Source organism: Manis pentadactyla, chromosome 4 (genome assembly GCF_030020395.1).
Source record: "Manis pentadactyla isolate mManPen7 chromosome 4, mManPen7.hap1, whole genome shotgun sequence".
Lineage (NCBI taxonomy): Eukaryota > Metazoa > Chordata > Mammalia > Pholidota > Manidae > Manis > Manis pentadactyla.
The window spans coordinates 1951932-1972527 of NC_080022.1; the positions used below are offsets into that span (position 1 = coordinate 1951932).

At 62.7% G+C, this 20596-nt stretch overlaps 1 protein-coding gene across 12 annotated transcripts in view; it reads right to left on the minus strand.

The window, feature by feature from the left end:
• Positions 1-20596, minus strand: part of MEGF6 (multiple EGF like domains 6) — an 87607-nt gene that overhangs the window by 26128 nt on the left and 40883 nt on the right. For 10 of the 12 annotated variants that reach the window (XR_008996852.1, XM_036882668.2, XM_057499635.1 and 7 more), the window contains one exon: positions 1589-1711. Coding sequence is in view for 11 of the 12 variants with exons in the window: in XM_036882668.2 (XP_036738563.2) it covers positions 1589-1711 (123 nt within the window). In the remaining variant the exon portion in view is untranslated. Of the gene's footprint in view, positions 1-1588; positions 1712-7563; positions 7847-20596 lie in introns of those variants that run through there. The other 2 variants (XM_057499637.1, XM_057499636.1) reach the window with 1 other exon arrangement.

The following is a 20596-nucleotide window of genomic DNA, read 5'->3' on the forward strand; positions in this document are numbered from 1 at the left end:
GCAGACACTCCACCAGCAGCAGGTTTACGGGGATGCGTGGCTGCACAGGGTGCTGGGTGCCCTTCCCGCCATTCAGAGAAAGGGAAAGCAACAGACTGAGACCAGACATCAGCACCAGCACAGAGGACAGCCCTTCCAGCCATGGGCAGCGGCCAGGAGGTGGGCATGGCACCGAGAGAGTGGGAGAGCACCTGGGCCTGGGACCTGCTACCCCGTCGGGCACAGTGTTGGGGTGCCAGGCAGGGGGTAGTGAGGCTCAGCAGCCTCATGCCAGGCTGTGCAGACCACACCCACGAGCCCAGGCATCAGATCCTGAATAGACCCTTTGAAATAAGCAAGTGCCACATATCAGGACTTCTGGGCCCCAGGCGCAGGCACCTTCCAGTGAAGGCTCCTGGGAGGGGCTCCAGCATAGCCATGAGAGGGGTGGTCAGGTGGCCAGGGCAAGGCTTAGGGGGTCCCAGCCCAGGGCCCTCAGGGGGGAGCCTGCAGCAGGGAGGGGCAGTGGGTGCCCACCTGACCCAAGCCACCCTGGACCAGTTCCCAGGGACCCCCTTCTCCAAGGAGAGCCCTGCCCCAAGAAAGAATGCAGGAAGGCCATCCGAGGACTTGGGGGGCCAGGGGCACCAAGGCCAAAGAGGCCCTAAACGCGGGCCCCCAGAAGCCCTTCCCACCCCACAGGCAGCAGCTGGGGGCTGCACCCCACCCCACCGCATGTGTCCTGAAGCGCACACAACATTCCTGCATCTGTTTCCACTTCCCAGCCCAGGGACTTTACGGGACAGCTGCCTGGCTCCCGGAGTGGGGCCCCCAGGCTGGCAGGCTGCCTGCCACAGAGCGACTAGGCAGGCAGTAAGGAGCCTGCTCAGCGCCCACCCCGGGCCCGCTCCGGGTCCCCAGGCTGGAAAGAAGGGGTGTCCTGCCCCCAGCCCCCACATGGCCTCTCAGACACAGCGGCCAGAGGCCTCGGCCCTGTTCACAACACCTGTGTCCAGAGCCGGGCAGGGGAGGACCAGGGTGGGTGGGGGGTGGATGCTGACGCAGCCCCCCACCCCCCCACCTCGGCGGGTATCTGGCACTCTCCCCTTCTGCCCCTGGAACCCTCCGGGCAGGCACAACAGCCTGTGCCCTGCTGCCTCCCACCGAGCCCAGCCCCCATGGCAAACAGGCCCTTCAGAGGAGCTGAGGGTCAGGGTCCTGCTTCTCAGCTCCGTCTTCCCCACCTGCTGAGTGTACCCCCCCAACCCAGGCTTCCCATGGCTAGGGACTGGGGCTCAAGGGCCCCAGCCCTGCAGGCCAAGAGTGACCCCCACCCTGCTGCCGCCTCAGGCCAGGCCTCTCCCACCACCAGTGAGCACCAGCCACCCTTGGAATCCCACACCTACAGGAGGGAGCCCCTGTAATAGTGGCAGCTGCTCAGGCGACAGGCCCCGTCAGGCCTCTCAGCCCAAGAGGGCAGGGACACTGACCCCACAGGCTGGGCACACCAGGAGGGCGGTGGGGTTGGCTGAGGCCAGGAGGCTGGGCGGGGAGGTGGCACTAGGCCCAGGAGGAGGGCCAACTGCACCCAGGGCTGTAGGTTACTCACCCAGGCAGGTCCTGCCATCGGCATGGAGCCGGAAGCCAGGCTTGCACTCACAGAGGTAGGAGCCGGGCGTGTTCACACACCTGTGCTGGCAGCCACCGTTGTGCGCTTGGCACTCATCCACATCTGGATGGGGACAGGGGACCAAGGGCTAGCAGCCAGTACCTGCCTGTGCCACCAACCTCCTCTGGGCTGGTCCCAGGGTCCCAGCCCGCCCCCTCCAAGGACACTGCCCTTGGCCCTGGGGCCAGGGCCCAGACTCAAGACCCTGCTTCCCGGACCACAGCTGCGGTGCACCCTGAGCCCCGAGTTCACACGTGCAGGAGCAGAGCAGACAGAAGGCAGGGCAGGTCCCCCACACCTGGCCACCTGCTGACGAGGGAGAGACGCCACCCCTGGGGAGGGTCAGAATGTGGGGGGCGGTGGTCTGGCCAGCGCGGTGGCTGTGGAGGGGGGTGGCTCAGGCTGGAGGAGGCCTGGCACTAGAGCCTTTAAAGAGTGAACTTTCCCCAAGTCCAAACTCAGAAACACTCCCAGGGCCCTGTGAGCTGCTCTGCTGGGGCTACCGGCCCAAAAGGGAAAACCACCAGATGCCCCTGCCCGGGCTTTGGGGGAGAGTCCAGGAGGGGCCGGGGTGTGTGCTAGGTTGAACAGGGCTCCCCAGATTCCTGCCCATCAGCAGCCTCAGAGTTGGCCTTTTCTGGAAACAGGGCCTTTGCAGATGTAGCTGGGGATCTAGATGAGGTCCCACTGGATGAGGGTGGCCTAAGTCCAGTGACTGGGTCCTGTTAGGAGACACAGGGATGTAGAGGTGGGAGGACAGTGCCCACAAGCCAAAGAAGCCGGGCACCACCAGAGGCTGGACGGGCAAGGAAGAACCCTCCCCTGGAGGGCTCGGGGGAGCACGCCCTGCGGACCCCTTGATCTCGGGCTTCCAGCCTCCAGAGCTGGGAGAGAAGAAACATCTGTCACTGTATTTGTCTTGGCGGCCCCGGGAAAGTAGTGCAGGTGTTAGCCTGGGGCCCTCCAGTGGCTCCCTGGGCTGGGGAGATGGGAGGCCACCCAGCAGACATCCCCAGGACAGGACCCATCAGTGTCACAGCACTGCACTTCTGGAAGGATGCCTCACACCCGAGACCACTGACCAGGAATGCAGAGGCCCGGAGAAGGTGTGGGCGGCCACTGGGGCAGACGGGGCAAGCAGCGGGAAGGTCTCCCTTGCCTCGGGTACCTGTGAGCCGGGCTAATGCCAGGATGAACCAAACACAACCCTGGAGGTGCGCAAGACGGAGGGAGGAGGTCCCTTCCGAGAAGGAGCCACCCTGGAGCCCACGCCGGGTCCTCAAACCCATCCACACCTTTCAGACACCAGCCACACTATCTAGGCAGCCAGCTTTCCAGACCAGGAATGGGGGTGGGGGCCGGGGGGCACAGACACACAGAAGCTCCGCTCACAAGCATTTATGAGCCAGGTGTCTGGACCCGGGAAACTCGTGCCCAAACACTGGAGCCCCTGACCGCTGACTGAGCCTTGCATTGGAAGGCCACGCTCAGCTCCAAGTGCCAGCATTAGATTCCACTCAGTGTGGCTCCACTAGGGAAAAACAGAATTTCACAGGCAGGCCCTCAGCTGTGTGAAAACGTGGCTAGCGGGGAGGACCCGTTCTCAGGGCCTGCACGGAGCAGAGGTTTCTCTCTAATCCTGCTGAAAAGTCCAGTGGGTCCAGTCTATCCAGCAAAACTTCACCCCCCGGTTCCCACCCACCGACCCACGAAAACACACCATCCTGGAACTCCAGCGGTCGCAGCCACACCGCCGAGTGCCACGGGGGGCGCACGGGGAGAGGCACCTCCTGACCATCCCCAGAGTCTGCCCACCAGGCTATGCTTCCCACGTACAGAAATCCTGCCACCAGTCCACACTCCAAAAATGTCCCTGGCACCACAGAAATGACACCAAAATAAACCTTGGGAGGCCAGGGTCTCTGCCTGGGGCCTCCAGGTCACCTGCTCCATGCACAAGCCACACACACTCAAGGGAGACCCCCAGGGACCTGCCGAAGCCCCGAGGCTGCCTCAGAGAGGAGGGGCCAGGCGGGACCAAGAGAATCTGTCCACCTGCACTGTGGTGACCTGTGGGCTTCCTCACAACAAAGCCAGGTGCCTGGCAGGAAAAAGCCTGAAGGAAAAATTCACAGCCGCCAGCAGAGCCCCAGAGACTGGGGGGCAGAGGGAACCAGGGTGCGGGTGGTCTCAGAACCCTCCTGAGCAGGAGGAAATGGGGCATGGAGGGGCGGGGCAGGGCCAGGCGAGGCGGGCAGCAGCCGCCGAGGGGCTCGGAGAGGAGGCCCTGGAGGGGGCCCCTGCCAGGTGAAGGTAGGGAGCACAGCCCCAGGCACACAGCAGGTGCTCAGCGAGGCTGTGGGGGAAGAAGTGGCAGTGTGTGCTATCCCCAGGGGTGGGCACACGGACTGGGCCTGGCACGTCTAGTGGCCTTGCCAGCCAGCGGCCAGCCTGCAGGCGGCCCCAGGCGTGGCCTCAGAGGCAGGGCTGAGTGACCGGGCCAGCAGGGACACTGGCTTCCGACACCGGCTCTCAGCTGACACTCCGCAGTCGCCCTCAGCGCACTCCAGGCACTGGGCTCGGGGAGAGGCCGGCTGAGGTGGCCCTGCATCCCATGAGGCCCTGGGAAACTGGCCAGGGGGCCAAGCCCACCTGGGGGCGACTCCCAGGCAGGCCTGAGGGGGACCATCTGGGACACAAGGAAGCCCCGGCCAGCACCCACCCTCGGGCCAGGCCAGCGGCCCTGCAGTCTGCAAGGACCCCAAGCTGATGGACAGGCGGGGTAGAAGCCTGCGGGGGCCACCAGGGCAGGGTGCAGCCTGATGGTCAGCAGGGTCCCCCTAGCTGGGCTGGCTGACAGCCAGGGCCTCCCTCCCTACCCACACCCACTGCCCACGTGGCCACACTCTTCTCACCTCCTGCTGCCCGGAGGGAACATGTAAACTCAACCGTCCCACCCTAGGGCCCAGCCTCTTGCTGCCAAAACGCACAGGCCCCAAGGCCTTCCCACCCCCGAAGCTGCACTGCTGGGCGGTGGGGAACCTGCACGGTGGGGCAGACGGGCTTCCAGCACCCGCTGTTTGCTGTCGGCCTGTCTGGGTAGCTAGACAGGGCGGGGCAGGTCGAGGCGGCAGGGTCGGAGGCCTCCTCTTCACCTCTCTGGGCAACAGAAGCCTGCTGACGGGCGTGCATAGGGCCAGACGGCCTCCTGCTGGGGTCCTCCAGGCCACGTGCTCCATGCACAAGCCACACACACTCAAGCTCAGAGAGCCAGGCCCCTTCAGAGAAATCTACATTCAGAAAGCAGGTTGGGATGGGGTTACCTAAACCCTGTCTTCCCCTCTCCCAAGCCAGGCTGCGTGGGCTCTGAGAACCCCGCGGTGCTGACCCCATGACCCTGACCTGAGGCCACAGGCTCTGTGGTCCTTAAAGAGAGTGAGGCTAACAGAAAAACCTCCAAAGAGCTTCACGTCCTGATCCCAGGAACCACACACGGCAACAGGGACTTCACAGACAGGATTGAGCTGGGGTGGGGATGACCCTGGAGGTCCCAGGTGGGTCCCAAACCCATCACGTGGTCCTCACGGGCGGGGCCAGAGGCCCAGAAGATGGTGGGGCAGGCGCTGGGCTCCCGGCTGTGAAGATAGGAGGGGGGCCGCCAGCCAAGGAATGCAGGCAGCATCCAGATGCTGGAAGAGGTGGAGACAATTCTCCCCTGGAGCTTCTGAAGGAACCAGCCCAGCCAGCACCTTACTTCTGGCCCATTTGGGACGCCTGACTGCCAAACTGTAAGCTAACAGACCTGTGTTGTCTTAGGCCACTGAGGTGGGGTAATTCATTACAGCAGCCACAGGGACTAAACACGGAGCACGGGACTGCTGTCTGCAGTCGGCCAGCTCCGTGGTCACGGAGGCTCAGAACACGGGCGCTGGAAATCCTGACTCCCGACGCCTGAGGTGGGCTGTGCTCTCTGGGGGAGCAGGCTGCACTCCCCTGGGGCCCATCCGGCAGGAAGTGACCCCTACAGTGGGACCAGAGCCCTGAGACACCCCAGACAGCAGGGCTCTGGCCAAGCATCAGCACCTTAGACTCTGAAACTGCAACAGAAAATGCCGTTCTCCTGGCAGCATGGAAGGGGGCCTGGTGCCCCGGGGGTGTGGGCACCTCCAGGCTGAAAGGGAGTTTGGGGGCCGCCTCATCTCCCTGCTTACTGAGAGGGCTGGGGAGGAAACCCGCTCCTTTAGGGGGCAGAACCCGGCCCCGCAAACCCGCTCTGCCCTGTCCAGCCGCAGGCCCAGACAACCTGTGGGGCGGCTCCCACCTGCGCGGGGCAGCCTCTGACAGCCCTGCGGCTCCGCAGCCCCGGATGGGCCCAGGCGGCAGCCGTCTCACCATGGGGAGCAGCAGGTCCCGGTGGGGCTCTTTTACGGAACAGCTGGGCCAGAGTCTGGCAGGAAAGCCCTCAGCTGAGATGGCAGCCTAGTGATGGGACTGCCTCACTCACTGGCACACAGTGACACATCACTGTGCCAACACCAGGCGGTCCTCCAGGAGCCCGGCCAGACATGCGATGTCTGCTGAGCTGGCAACAGTGGTGCCTCGGGGAGCCCACCGTCATGCTGCCGGAAGCCTGGGGGGGGGTCTCCACCCCCACACCCAGTCACACCGGCTCCTGACCCAAGGCCACACAGCCAGGTCGGACCAGCTGTGCCTCATGGGAAAATCTGAGCTCTCTGGGATCCTGCCAGAGAGCACAGCTTAGCAGGTCATGAAGGTCAGAACCTGCTTACCCCCAAACGTGCCACGGGGTACTCACCCCGAGCACACACCCCATTATCCACAGGCCCTTCTCCAATCCCCTCCACGAGCCCAAGCAGGCCTGGGAGGGGGGACAGTCCCAGTTCCTTGGCCCCAGCCCGGCCCCAGGCCCCTGGATGCGGCACAGTCTTGCTTCACTTAGTACCACCACTGGTGGTGAGACGGCGCCAGCTCCACCTGGCTGAACCACTGAGGGGGAGGGCGGCCAACCCCACGGGGACAGAGCCTGGGCCCCAGCTGGCAGAACCTTTGCCTCCGTGGAGGGCCTGGTTCCCTGCACCCTCTGGGCGTGGAGAGAGTCACAGACTGGCCCAGGGGACAGCTGAGCAGGCCCAGTGTCTCCAGGGAGGCCAGGTGCCCTGCACAGAGCCACCCTCAGGGACCCAGAAGGGCCGGGAGAGAAACACCAGCTGCCACCCCCCAAGATTACCCAGGAGATGACTCACCGGGAGCCACACACCACACCCCACCTCAAATTCCTGAGGATGCCGCATTCCAAGCTCCATAGATGCTATGGATGCTTCAGTGGAGCCTCCTGCAGGGAGGGGCAGGATGGACCCAGGATGGGTACACTGGGCTTCCCAAAGGCTGCTCTGGTCCTCGCAGCTGACCCTGTAGCCCACTGGGCTGACACACCCCCGAGGCTCAGGGGAGATGGCGGGAAGGGGAGCTCACACCCCCACATGACCCCCAAGGGGCCCAGGCTCTGAGGACCTCGGGGAGGAGACCCTCCTCTGGGGCCTGTCCCTGGAACCTGTCTTTCTTGCTCCACCCCCAGAACAACCGGGGCCGGGGTGCACACCTCCACTGCCCACGGGCAAATGCGAGGGACGCTCCTCTTCCCACTGGTCCAGACGGCTGCTGTCAGCAGCGTCGGCGGCCAGGCCGCAGGGGGGACGGGAATGTCCAAAGACTCAGGGCGCACGGGGCCCTGTCCCAGAGGCAGCAGCCGCCTGCGGGCACTGCCCCCGCCCCGCTCTCTCCAGCCAAGCGCTGCCGGCCGCCTGGGCGCAAACTTTAAAAAGAGGATGCCCAGGGAGCGCGCATGGCGCAGGGCCTGTCCCGTCCCGCGCCCCGCACAGGCCCACCGCGCGCACCTGGCCTCCGGTCACCGGCACTCACGGGGTAGCCGGCCTGGCATGGATAGCAGCCCCTCCAGAAGTAGCGGTGGTGCGTGCCCGCCACGCGCGCCAGGCCCCCCAGCAGCCCGAGGCACCACAGCGCGGCCAGCCCGCCGCGGCCCCGGGTCGCCTCCATGGCCGGTCGGCCGAGGGCTGTCTCCGGACCCCGCTCCCGGCTCGGGCTGGGCTCTGGGCGCGGGTCCCACTCCGGCTCCCGCGGCGCGCCTGCCCCTCGCCTCTTGTTCCGCTTTCCCTCCGCCCCGCGCAGGTAGAGGCCGAATCCCAGCGCGAGGGGCCGCCTCGCCTTGCCCCGCCCCGCCCCCATGGGGCTGGCGGGACCCCAGTGCACCGCCCACCCGCCCCGTGCATTCCTGCGCGCGCGCTCCCGGAGCCGGCCACAGACGCACGAACCGAGACTCGCAGACAGACCCGGGTGCACACACAGGCACCCCCACGCAAACAGACCCACGGGGGCACGCAAGACACACACGGGACCATGCACACACGTGTGCACAGACACACACGTGTTCCTCCTGTGCCAGCACGGAAAAGAACCAAAGCAGAGAGGGAGGCCACCTGGCAACGCCACCATGCCAGGGCTCCCGGGCAGCTGCCAAGTTGGGGAGTGTGGGGGCCCAGGAGGCACGTCGAGACCCACCCATCAGAGAGCAGGTCCTGAGTGAAGACGCCTGCAGTCCCCAGCCTGGTGTTCTGCGCCCAACACTGTCACACCCTCCTCTGGACCTGGGCCGGTACCCAGAGGGTGCCTGGGCAAGGGGATCACTGCACCCCTAAGCAGGTGGGATAGAGCCGGAGCCAGCCCTCCCCATCCCTGTCGCCCTGGCCGTTGCTCTTCCCAGCCCATCTGTGGGGTTCCCAGGGGTAACCTCATGCAACCATCTCATCTTGCCGGTCCTGTCTGCAGACCAGAGGCCAGCCCATCCCATTGCCCCCTGCCCAACCAGGTGCCTGCCCATCTATCTGCTGGGGCCTCCTGTCTGCCATCCCCTCTCGAGCTGCACACCAGCCAGTGGACCCCAAGCACTCACCCTGGGGAACCACTGTCATCTCCCCGATAGACACACTGCCCTCCAACACAGGCTGGCACCATTTCACTGCCACGTGCATCTCATTTCTGTACAGTTCACGAACAAGTGAGGTCCCACCCTCGGCAGTCACCAGTCAGTTTGCAGGGGGACAGGAGGCCGTGGAGACAAGCTTCATCCTCGGGGAGGTGAGGAGGAACACCAGAAGGAAGCTCCCACTCCAAGATCACCCTCACCAACACACCAACAGGGCCTGGGGCTCCTTTCCTGAAGGGGCCCCTGGAGGTGTCACTGACTCCTGGCTCATGCAGACCTCACTCTGACATCCTTCAGGACCAGGACCACAGCAGGGGGACCACCCAAAGTGGGAAACAGGAGCAGACCCAAGAGGAAGGAAGCAAGGGGTGCCCCACCTTGGTCTCCCACAGCCTCCCATCTTGCCCACCTGGGAAAGGGCTCTGCCTTTTACTGTGTCACAGGGGAAGGCGGGGACCTGGAGGCCCTCGGGAAGGCTGCCCAGCAGGAACAAGGTTCTTTAGCCCTGGGTCAACCCGAGGCCACAAGCCCCTGTGGCTGCCAGGCACTCGAACCACAGCTCGTCCTCCGTGGAGCCGGGCGCTGAGACATACCCCCTGCTTTCCTGGTGTTGGTAAGAGGAGGTGAGTGGCCCTCTGAATCATCTTTATGTCGGTTACACGTTGAAATGATTATATCTGCACACATCATGTTGAATAAAATATATCATTAAAATCTACTTCACTTGTTTCTACTTTTTTAGTGTGACTATGAGGAAATTTAAGGCTAAACATGTGGCTCCCGCGTGACTCACACATTCCATTTCTGTTGGACAGCGCTGGTCCTCCCTGTGCCCAGCCCCCAGCTCGGCTAGGAAGGAGCTGGTCTGTGCAGCCTCAAAAAAACCACAAACCTCTCTGTGCCCATTTCCTTGTCTGTAGCAAGAGGAGATGATCACAGACCCGCCTTCTATGGGGATCGTGCTTCACCGCAAGCCAGTAAGAATCCGTGACAGTCAGCAGCCAGATCTGCACTGCTGGTCCCCCGCCCAGGCCGCAGCTCAGGCAGACACCCCAAGGCCAAGCAGCCAGACCCACGAGCTAGTCTCAGAGGGGCAGTCTCCTGGGACTTGTCCATCTCCCGGCTCCGTGGTGGATGCAGCCATGGTTCCAAAGGCATCCTGGAAGCCAGCCAGGCCAGCCTGAGAAAAGTCCCGGGACCAGAGACCGCCCCTACCCGTGAATGCCATCACCCGCTACCCCCACCACCTCCGCCCGGGCCTTCCCTGTCACAGCAGGCTGGGGACCACCACCCTGGCCCTCCCGTCCCACCTGGGGGCTGCTACCACCCCTCTGTACCACCCTGAACTCCAACCTGCCAGCCAAAGCAGAGGGTCATTCATTCCCACGGCCTCGCCTGCAGGGGGCCTGCTTCAGGCCGGTGCTCCAGCCCCCAGCACCGGGCAGGGGCTGAGGAAGAGCAGAACACAGCCTGGGGGCAGCAGATGTGGGGCCCAGGCCACTGAAGAGCTGGGTGGCAGGGCAAGTCGCGGGAGCCCACCACCTATTTCCTCACATATACGGTGGCTGGGGGCAGGTGAGAACAGCTGAGGGGCCCGTGGCCTGAAGCCGTGGGGTGCAAGTGACTCGGGAACAGAAACAAAGCCAGGCGTGTCCCGCACCACAACGCCCACAGTGTCCCGGGAGGAGGAAATCTGCCAATAAAAAGGCAAGAGGATTTTCCAGGGACCAGCTCAGAAGCACAAGGCTTTCCGAATGCTCTGTGACAAGTCCAGGCAAAGGAAACGCCATCTTTCCTGCCCTGGAGGCCCCAAGAGCTGTGGGCCCCTTCTTCGTCTCCTGCCCCCACCCCTTGCCAACCTCTCCCCTCTGCCCCTCACAGACACGCCCGCAAATAAACCCTCTGTCCGGACATGAACTCGCATCCAAGGGAGCCCACCACAGCAGCCCTGGGCCCCTGCACACTGGGTCCTCTTCCCAGGGAGGAGTGGCCTGCACAAGGTCACCCAAGGTCGCACAGCACCGGGTCCAGCCGAGGAGGCCAGGCCGGACCCACACCCAAAGCCTGTCCTCAGGGGGCCGCCTCCTTCAGGATCCTGAGACGAGGACCCCTGGGGGTACTTGCTGGCTCCATGGGCAGGGAGCCACAGGTCCTGAGTGGGTGGAGGGCAGAGGCCCCACAGAAGGAGGTATGCCATGTAGGGGCCAACGCGGGGTGTCCTGTTCACCCTCTGCTCCCCGCCACAGCACCCCGGGGCTGTGGGCCAGAGCCGCCAAAGGGCCCTCCACGCCTAAGACCACCCCAGGCAAAGCGTTTCTAGAAGCTCCGGCTTCAGATCCTGGTTCTTCCGGCCTTCTGTGGGTGGCCTGGCCTTCCTGGAGGCTCAGCTTCCACGGCAGCCAAGATGTCATCCCCCCTCCCCCAGTGGACAGCGAGCTCCTAGGCATCCATTAAGTGCCGACTCCAAGGTGACTTTCTCTGCAGAGCCTTCCCAGCTGGCTAAGCGCCCCCAGCCACCAGAGCTGGCTCACCCACCCATTCACTCATTCGCTCAGCCACTCATGCAGTTCTGGGGTGCGGTGATGTCTTCCCACCCAGCTGAGGTTACATCAGGTCCCCAGAGCCCAGGACATCTCTGGGTATGGATGAGCTCACGCAGGACAGGGGGCTGCAGGTGGCTCTGGACATGGCCTGCCGCCCACTGCCCCCACTCGGTGCCACAGGGCGCATCCAGGCCTGCAGCTGTGGGGTCTGGAAGCTGTTTGGGAAATGCCTCCCCATGCAGAAATGCAAGCTGGGTGTCTGCCCCTCGGAATGTCTGTGTGTCAGCAGAAGGAGCCACCCCCCACCCACCAGGCCAACTCCAGCTTTCCACTCCCAGATGGGAGGCCACCAGGCTCCTCTGCCAGGACCCAGGCTGGGGAGAGGACCCAGTGCTGCCCCCCAAATGCCACGGCTTCCCCTTAGTGCTGAGTGGTGTGTCTAGGGCCAGCTGGGGCCAGCAGGAAGCAGAATTTGGTTCAGCTTCTCCCCCACTCGTGGTGTCTGTCCCTTGGTGTGAACAGACACCTCCTCCATTAAGCCCTCCTGGAGGCTTCGCTAAGCTCCACTTTGCTCTGCTTCCCACTTGACTGGGGACCTGATATGTTCTGCTAACCTGCCGAGCGGGAGGGAGTGCCCTCCTGCCCTGCAGGCTGCCTTCACCTCCGGATACACTGTGAGCTCTGGGCGAAGTCTGCGGGGGCCTGGAACCAGGAGGGTCGGTAGGCACTGCGGGCTGCCTCAACTCCCCCCCACACCAGGTTCCTAGGCATCAAGACATGGGGTGAGGAGACCCTGCAGCAAGAAACAAAGCACCATGTCCAGCCCAAGGGGGGACCCCATGAATCCTGACCCTGTCCCCCCATCTGGAGCATTCCTGGATCCCAACTTCTCGGGAGGAGCTAAGCCCCCTGCAGGGAGGGGTGGAGGTGAGGAGGGACCCTCGGCGAAGCCCCCAGAGCTCACTGCCCCTGCTGCCAAGGTGCCTGGGTCCCCTGGGCAGGGCCCCAAGGGCACAGCAGCCCCAGGGGAGCCCTGCAGAGAGCCGCAGTACCTCCTGCGCCAGGCGCCGCTCACAGCACACAGGCAGTCCCCAGCCAAGGCCGTGGCAGCATGGGGCACAGCCAGGGAGCTCCAGCAAACCGCTCGCTGCCCCCCTCCCGGGGGAATCAGGCTTGTCACAAGACTGGGTTACGAATGAAGCCTGTGCGAGGCACATGTGTCCATTCTGAGTGGGGACATTCAAGAGCAAGTGCCACACTCGGGCCCACTGCCCAGCCACAGGGCACCCGGGGAGGCCTCCTCAGGGGCACAGGATGGGACGCGGCGTGGGTGAGGGGGGCAGAGACTGGGCTGGAGGACCTTGAAGGCGGGTGGGGCAGCACAGGGACTGTAAGACACAGGCCGCCGACAGCCCCACGCAGGGCAGAGGGCCTGGAAGGTACTGGAAGGAGGCCTCTCTCTCAGGCCCCTCTCCAGCCTGCCTTGGGGGTCTCAAGGCCTCTCAGCCCAAAAGCCCTCCTTGCCACATCTGGTCCCACAGGTGACAAGTGCCCTGCCTGATGTCCAGAGCCCAGACCAGAGCAGGTCAGTCTTAGGTCTGGGGTCACACACGGCCCACCTGCCTCCAAAACGGCTCCACGCCCCTCCCGCAGAGCCACCGCTGAACACGGAGTGCAGGGCCAGGCCTGGACCCTCAAGTCGCCCCGGTGTCAGCCTCATGGTAAAGCCATTACTCGTCGCAGCTCCTCACCCAAGCCAAAGGAAGGAAAATTAAAACCACGGCTGTTTCCGAGAGCCCAGCTGCCATGCCTGACTGCAGCAACCCCTGGCCTGGAGCAGGCGGAAACAGTGGGGGGGGGGGGCGCTCGTCTTACACACACAGGCCCCCTGGGAGAGCCAAGATGGAGCAGCCTCCGCATACCAGCTCTCCTCCGGAGGCCAGACGGCTTGGGGCAACGGGCCCGGACACGCCAGGGAACCCACAGCCCGGTCTGCCCCAGGGAAGTGCCTGCTGAGGGCCAGAACCACAGCCGTGCTGGAGGCTCTCGCACGCATGTGCACATGCGTGTGCACGTGTGAGGAGGCTGTCTCCATGGCTCCCCACCCCCTGTACGCACTCCCCTGTAGCCTGGAGAAGGTCCCAGGAGGCCAGGTCCAGCCCCGGGAGCTCCTGAGCCCTGGAATGATGACACGGCCCCCACCCCGGGCACGGCCCCAAGGCCTGGCTCTCACTGGGGACAGCCGAGCTGCCAGGGAGCAGCGACTGCAGAAGGGGTGCACAGACAGCCCCGGGCTCACACCGCACTCGGAGGAAAGGAGGTGGGTGCGCGGACCTCAGGACAGCTGGACGGAAAGGGGATGGGTGTGAAGACTATCATCAAAGGCCATGGGGCAGGGGTGGGGCTGCTGGCACAGAGGCAGCAGAGGCCGTGCGTGGGGCATGCCAGGCAGGGAGTCTGGCTGAAGCCAGGTGCCTGGCAGCCAGCTGGTCAGAACAAACAACAAATCGAAGGCCTCCTTCCAGCAACCTACATGGCCTGACGGGCACCATCAGCCACCCGTCCCTCTGTCCTTGTCCCACTCAAACCCGATGATAGGATGCAGGGGTCACAGGGGTGGCAGGCAGCACTTCCACTGGAGCTGGGGTGCCGAGCCTGGAGCTGGCACAGCTGGCCATCTGCCTCTCGGCCTCCGAAGCTCCCATGCTGCCTTGGAAGCCCTCAAGGCCACCTGCTGCACAGACTGAGCTTAGGGACAGACACTGTCCACAGAAAATGCAGAGAAGCAAGTTCTAAGCCCACAGGACTCCCAGATCCAACCTGGCATCTGTCCCTGCTCTGAGTGCCCACTCCATACCCCCATGGGTCCATTTTACAGGCATCTCATTTTCTCACCAGAAGGAAATAAGCTCTTCCCTCTGTGTTTTGGGGCAGCTGCCCACCCCCACCCCACCCCACCCCGGGGATGCTCTGGCCAGACACTGGGAAGCAGGGAGCAACAGGATGAGACAGCGGGATTCTGGGCTTGGCTGAGGGCTGAGTGGGTCAGGAGCCCAGCCACCCGGGGGGTCTGGGGCGCAGAGGGGTGGCAGGGATGGAGCCGGTCCAGACCCCCAGCTCAGGGCTTCCCAGAGAAGAGCAGGGGGTGCGGCGAGGAAGGTGCAGCCGAGTTACAGATGGGAGGGACAGAGGTAAGGCAGCGAGGGGCCAGGCGGCAGAGAATCCAACCGGGAGGCCAGACACAGTGCAGAAGGGAGCCCACTGGATGGCAGAGCCTAGAGGGACGGGCACGGCTTCCGTGAGGACACAAGCAGAGGGGACAAGGCTCCACCCGACCAGGGCAGAGGGGAGGGAAGCAGAAGGGCCGCCCCCACCCAGCCAGCCCCAATTCCTGGGGCAAGATCCCACCTGACCCTGCAGCAAACCTCCCCTCGGCAGCTGCCCGGGGGTCGGGCATGTCGGGGTTCACTGTGAGGGTACGTCCCCTTCCTCTGGCTGAGCCCCGAGTCTTAGGACTGCGGCCTCTACAGCTATAGAGGTGGCCGGTCACACCTGCAGGAAGTCAGGCTCAGGGCCAGAACCGGCCTGTCCAGCTGCCCCGTCCAGCTCTGCCCCCAAACCTCTGCCTAAACCTACTGGTCCTGCCATGTGGGCACCCGGAGTTCAGCCACGTGGATGCTGACAGCTTGCACGTCTTGGGCCTCTGCCCTGGAAACTGCCCAGGGCCCTGGGCTTTGTGGGGCAGGCCTCTGCTCTGGCTGTCACCGGCTGGCTCTGACTGCTCAGGTGGAAAGCTACTGTCTTGGCCTTGACCAAGAACACGCCTGCCAGCGAGGTAGCCGGAGCCAGGAGGTGAAAGCTCTTGCCTCGTAGCACCTGACGGGCCTCCGGCTGCAGGCGGCTTCTCCTCAGGGCCACCATCCTGCCTGCATGTCGGGTTTCCGCAGGACACCCAGTAGGTGGGAAAGCCCAGGCGCCTGCTCTCAGAGGGGCTTAGTGACCAGGATGGCCCAGGTCACTCGGGGCTTCCTTCCCCTCCGCCCAGCACCCACTGGCTGTGGGACCCTCAGCACACTCCCGCTCTGGGCCTCCTGCTCCACTTCATAAACCAGGGGCCACGGAGCGGCCGTGGGCACTGAGCAGCACAGTGGGGGGCGCTGCCGCCGGACAAGGCAGGGTGGCCTGCCTGAGGCCACCGCGACACCTCCTGCCACCAGTCCCGATCCTGATTCGGTGAGAGCAGCGTTACCCAGCAGGCCCAGAAGTCCTTGCCGCGCTACAACCTCCCGAGAGACTCCCTCGGCGGGTGGGAGGGGGCGCTGCCAGGGAGGCCAAGTTTGCCGCAGCAGGTCAGAGAAATCCCCCCAGCGAAGGGCCGGCCCAAGCACAGAAGGACCCCACGCTGGAAGCCACCTCCAGGGTCCCGAGCAGTTCCCTTGCCCCCCTCCGCCCCCGCGCCCGGCATGGGTGTAGGACAGACAGCTGGCCCCAGTCACCCACAGCCCTCCCAGCCCAGGGCCAGCACCCCGGAGGCTCCGTAATCAAGGCCTGTCACTTCCCACATTCCTGCCTCCCCCATGGGACAGTGAGAACGGGGCAGCTCCCTGTCCAGCCAGGCCAGTGGGTGTGAGAGAAAAGCACTTGTCTGGGATACGACCCCCAAAAGAGACGGTACCAGCGCCTGTGGCCAGAGCCGAGTCGGTGGGGGCTGCTCCGTGGCCCGCGCCGTCCTGAGCGCACACACCTGCCAGCAGGCCCCTTCCGCTCCTGAGAAGGGCAGCACCCCTGACAGAGCCACCTGCTCAGTGCAGACGCCAAGCTGGGCCCACCGGGCTGGGACTCAGGGACTCTGCTACTGTCTCAAGGCCTCGAGCCCCCACAGGCTTCACCCCAGTGATGTCCCAGCTCTGCCCTGGAGGTCCCCACAGCCCAGGAACAGCAGAGAGACAGGGGTAGGCATGCTGAGCACCCCCAGGGAAGAGCCAGCCTATTTCCCACCTACCCAGAGAAAGCCGTTGCCCTGCCTAGCCCCCCTGGCGGTCCCCTGCCGCCCCTTTCCCAGGCCTCCTCCTCATCTCCTGGAAGGGGGGATCAGCGGTGGTGATAACAGCAGGACGCCAGGGGCAGAATTCCACCAGTGTGGGAAGGCAGGTCTGTGGGCCTCACCCATTCCCCCTGGGGGCACCCTGATTTCCTCCAACTAGTAGCATTAATTTCATCCTCAGAACAGGACCCAAGAATGCTCCCATGAGAGTCCATGTCACTGGTCCTCAGGCCAAACCATCTGGCCCAATGTAAGGACTGGACCCATCTCACACACGGGGACATTCCCAGGGCTGAGCGCCCAAACCAGCCGGCAGTGGAGGACGGGCCTTGGGGTGGGCATGGAGACCTGCCAGGGTTCCCTGGGCCAGATGAAGCATCTAACCCAGGCCTGGGCAGGGTCTCAGTAGTCCCCTAGCCCCTGGGCCTGGTCCAAGGACCCTCGTCAAGAGAAGCAATGGGGTTAGAGAGAACCCAGGCCAAAACAGAGGATGGGGTCAGCTCCGTAAGACAACTCTGCTCCCCAGACCTGGCCTGGGGGCCAGGAGCCTGCTGCAGGCACAGGCCATGGCCTCAAGGCATTTCCCAAGTCCTCCCTGTGCCCTAAGAGACAAGAATATTATTAGTCCCACTTCCAGATGACAAGACTGAGGTTCATGGTAAAGATACCTCAAGACAAATGCTGGGCATAGAAGCCACAGGGCATAAACCTGCAAAGAAGTAAAAAGCTAACCTTTTCAAACAATAAGGCTTCTCTCTCATTTACCAACTTTACATTTCCCTGTATGGCCCCGGAAGATGACTGGTTAGCCAGAGACGGGTAAGATTCCTCAAGGGAGGAACAACCTAGACAGGCACAGTCGCAGGGGGACCATCAGGTGAGAAATTGGGGATCAACAGAGCAGAGGCTTAGAACCTCACCCCCCCTGTTCTGAGAGAAATCTTCTGCATACGTGGATGTTTTATTGCCCTGGTCTAGCTTGGATTAACACATAGGCCACAGGCACACACCTGATCATCTACATTTGCCCTCTTACAACACTAAACTATGTTTTCTACCTTTATCTTGCATCTACCTTCCACTTCAGCATTTTATTAAAAATAATAATAATAACAACAATAATAAGGGAGAAATGTGGGATTCACATATAAATCAAGTATAAAAATCAAACGAATATTCATATTTGACCTGATTGTTTATAGTTCATAATACGTGATCAAAACCGAAAGTTTCTGTGATGACTGCCCTTGCACTGTTCACCATGTAAGAACTTATTCACTATGTAAGAATTTGTTCTCCATGTAAGAACTTGTTTGTTATGCCTCAGAAGATTGGAGACTGACGAAAATTAGGCTTGGGGTGGATTAATGATTGTGCATTGAGCATTGACTCCCCTATACAGAATTTTATTGTCCTTAACAACCATTTGATCAATAAATATGAGAGATGCCCTCACAAAAAAAAAATATATATATATATATATATATATATATATATATAAACACACTTCCAATTGTAAAATAAATAAGTAACTGGGATGTGATGTATAGCATGGGGAAAGTGGTCAAGGTGTTGTAGCAGCTTGGTGTGGTGATGGCTGGTGTCTGGAATTGTCATGTGTATGAGTGTTGAGTCGCTGTGTTGTGCACCTGAAACTAATGTAATGTAATACTGTGTGTCAACTACCCTTCAATAAAAAATAAAAAATAAAAAAATAAAAAAAATCAGACGAATAATAATATCTGACTTGATTGTTTATAGTTCATGATGCGTGATCAAAACTGAAAGCTTCTGTGATGACTGCCCTTGTACTGTTCACCATGTAACTTATTCACTATGGAAGAACTTGTTCACCATGTAAGAACTTGTTCGTTATGCTGACTGTTGAGAATTAGGCTTGGGGTTGATTAATGACTTTGCATTGAGTCCCCTATACAGAATTTTATTGTTGTTAACAACCATTTAATCAATAAATATGAGAGATGCCCTCTCAAATAAATAAATAAATAAATAAATAAATAAAATAAAGACTGAGATTCAGAGCTACTCACCCAAGGGACTAAGTTGAGGCTCATTCAGGGCCTCGCAGACACCCAAGTCTGGCCCTGGAGTGGCTTCCCCAAGAGCTCAGGTCTCCCAGCAGGTGGGCCGGGGGCCTTATCCTAGAGCCCACAGTTCTCTCCAGGGCCTGCCGCCTCCACAACCGCCTGCCTGAGGGGCTGGGGCACGTGGAGGCCCCCGGGCTGCACACCCTCCCACGCAGGGAAGCAGGAGAGGCAGCCCAGGTGTGCAGCCCCACCTAGGCGCGGCACCCACTCCCGGCCTCCCTGCCTCCCAGAGGAGCGCAGCACACAGCTCCAGGACAGTCTTCCGGCACAGAACACGTGGGCCTGGCAATGCTCCCAGAGCAAGGGCCAGGCCACCCGCCGGCAAGGCTCCCGGGCCAGCACTCGAGGTTTTATAGCATCCATTCGTCACCCAGAGCAGTTTCTGGGCTCAGCCCACCATCCCTGGGGCACACCCGCCTGCGTGGGGGCCAGCACAGCATCCTTCCCTGCGCAGTGCCACCTCCGTTTCCCGTGGGCTCTGCTCGCACGGCCAGCCACCGCCCCATGAGGCCACTCACTCTCCAGAGCTGGAGTTTCACGGGCGCTGGGCCGGCATGGGGACAGAGACCAGCAGGAGCCCAGCTGGCCATAGAGCCCTCTCGGCCCCGCGGTGCCTGGGAGCCCCAGCCACCCCAAACACAGAGCCTGGTCGGCGAGCTCCCAGCGGCCGCAGCTGGGGAAGGGCCCGGAGGGGAGGAAAGGGCCGGCGCTGCGGCATGCGGGGTCCGAGGCCAGTCCAACTGCAGGGCCCCTCGCTGCTCATCTTGGCCACGCCCCCAGCCTCAGCCAACTCTGCAATGGTGACAACCTTGCATGTCCTCAGGGACCCTCTAGATCAAGGACTCCAACAGCCCCTAGAGCCGCATGGTGAGGTCAGGTTTGCAGACCCTGTGCTGAGGTCCGGCCAGGCTGAGGTGCAGACGTGCATTTCAGGACCTGTAGATGTATCGTGAGCACGCCTGGCCTCTGGGCCCCCGGTCAGCACTGGGAGCCAGAGCCCAAGTCAGGACACCCCCAGCCCCGACGGCCCCAGGACCGGACACGAGCACCCGGCCGGGGAGAGTTGGGGTCCCCTGGACACCTACAGCGGCTTTGGGCTGCTAAGCCAGCTCTGGCACCCGAGGACTGGACGGGGCAGGGGACAGGAAACCCAAGGCCCAGCTCCAACCTGGGACCCCCTCAGGGCAGGGGCCCTGATTCTATCTCAAACTGCACAGGCCAAGCCCAAGAGGAGCAGGTGGCAGCTTCCAAGGGCTGGAGATGGCAGCGCAGAAGCCGCGGCCCAGATGGGCCAGGCCCCCGAGGTGGGGCAGCAGCAGGTGCGGGCAAACCCCAGGATCCCACACAGGCACCTTTGCTGTCTGGAAGCCCAGGAGCGGCTTCTGTCCTGCCTGTGGGCATCCCTGGGGCACACAGAGGCTGGTGGGGGGCCAGGCTGACCCTTTCGGGCCTTGAAGCTCCTCTATTCATTCCTTACATCAATGAGGCCGCCCACACCCCACAGGGGACACCTGAGGCTGTCGGGGTGAAAGAAGGTGTCCAGCTACTTCATTCATCCTGGAGAGACGGCCAGGGTGTCCCAGGTCGGGGGACACAAACACAAATCCGGAAACCCGACCCAGCCTCTGCCGCCAGTGTGGGAAAGGATCCTTGCTGGCAACAAGCCACCGGCCCTCATTTCTAAAATGCCAAGGGACTGGCAGACACCTGGATTCGACATGCCCCTCCTCATGCCGGGCCTGGGGAGGGGTACCCCCCCACCCCCAACCCCACCTGCCCTGGCTGTAGGCCGTGGGCCTCAACAGGTCCTGTTATCCCAACGAGGCCCATTTCACAGAAGGGAAGTCAAGGCCAGGGTAGGTGAAGGTGGGCGACGTGGATGCGCTGTCCGGGATGGTGGCGCCACCCACCTGCTCACTGTGCCCTGGCCCCCCCACCCCTCCAGGAGGCTCGGGGCCCCAGGCCCTGGACGGTCACTGCCTCTGCCACACTTGCCGCCCCCACCCCACCCCACCCCCGCGACCCTGCCCCAGCCACCCGCTGGCCACAAAGCCAGCTGAGAAGGAGACTTGCAGGCAGGGAACGCCATGGCCTGCAGAACACCACGGCCAGGGCAGACGCCAGGCCCCGCCTGGTGCAGGACGGAGAGGGCTCCCAGCCGGCCACCAGCACAGCTGGAGACAGCGCTCTTTACGGGAAAGGAAGTTCTGGGAGACGAGAGATGACAGCAGG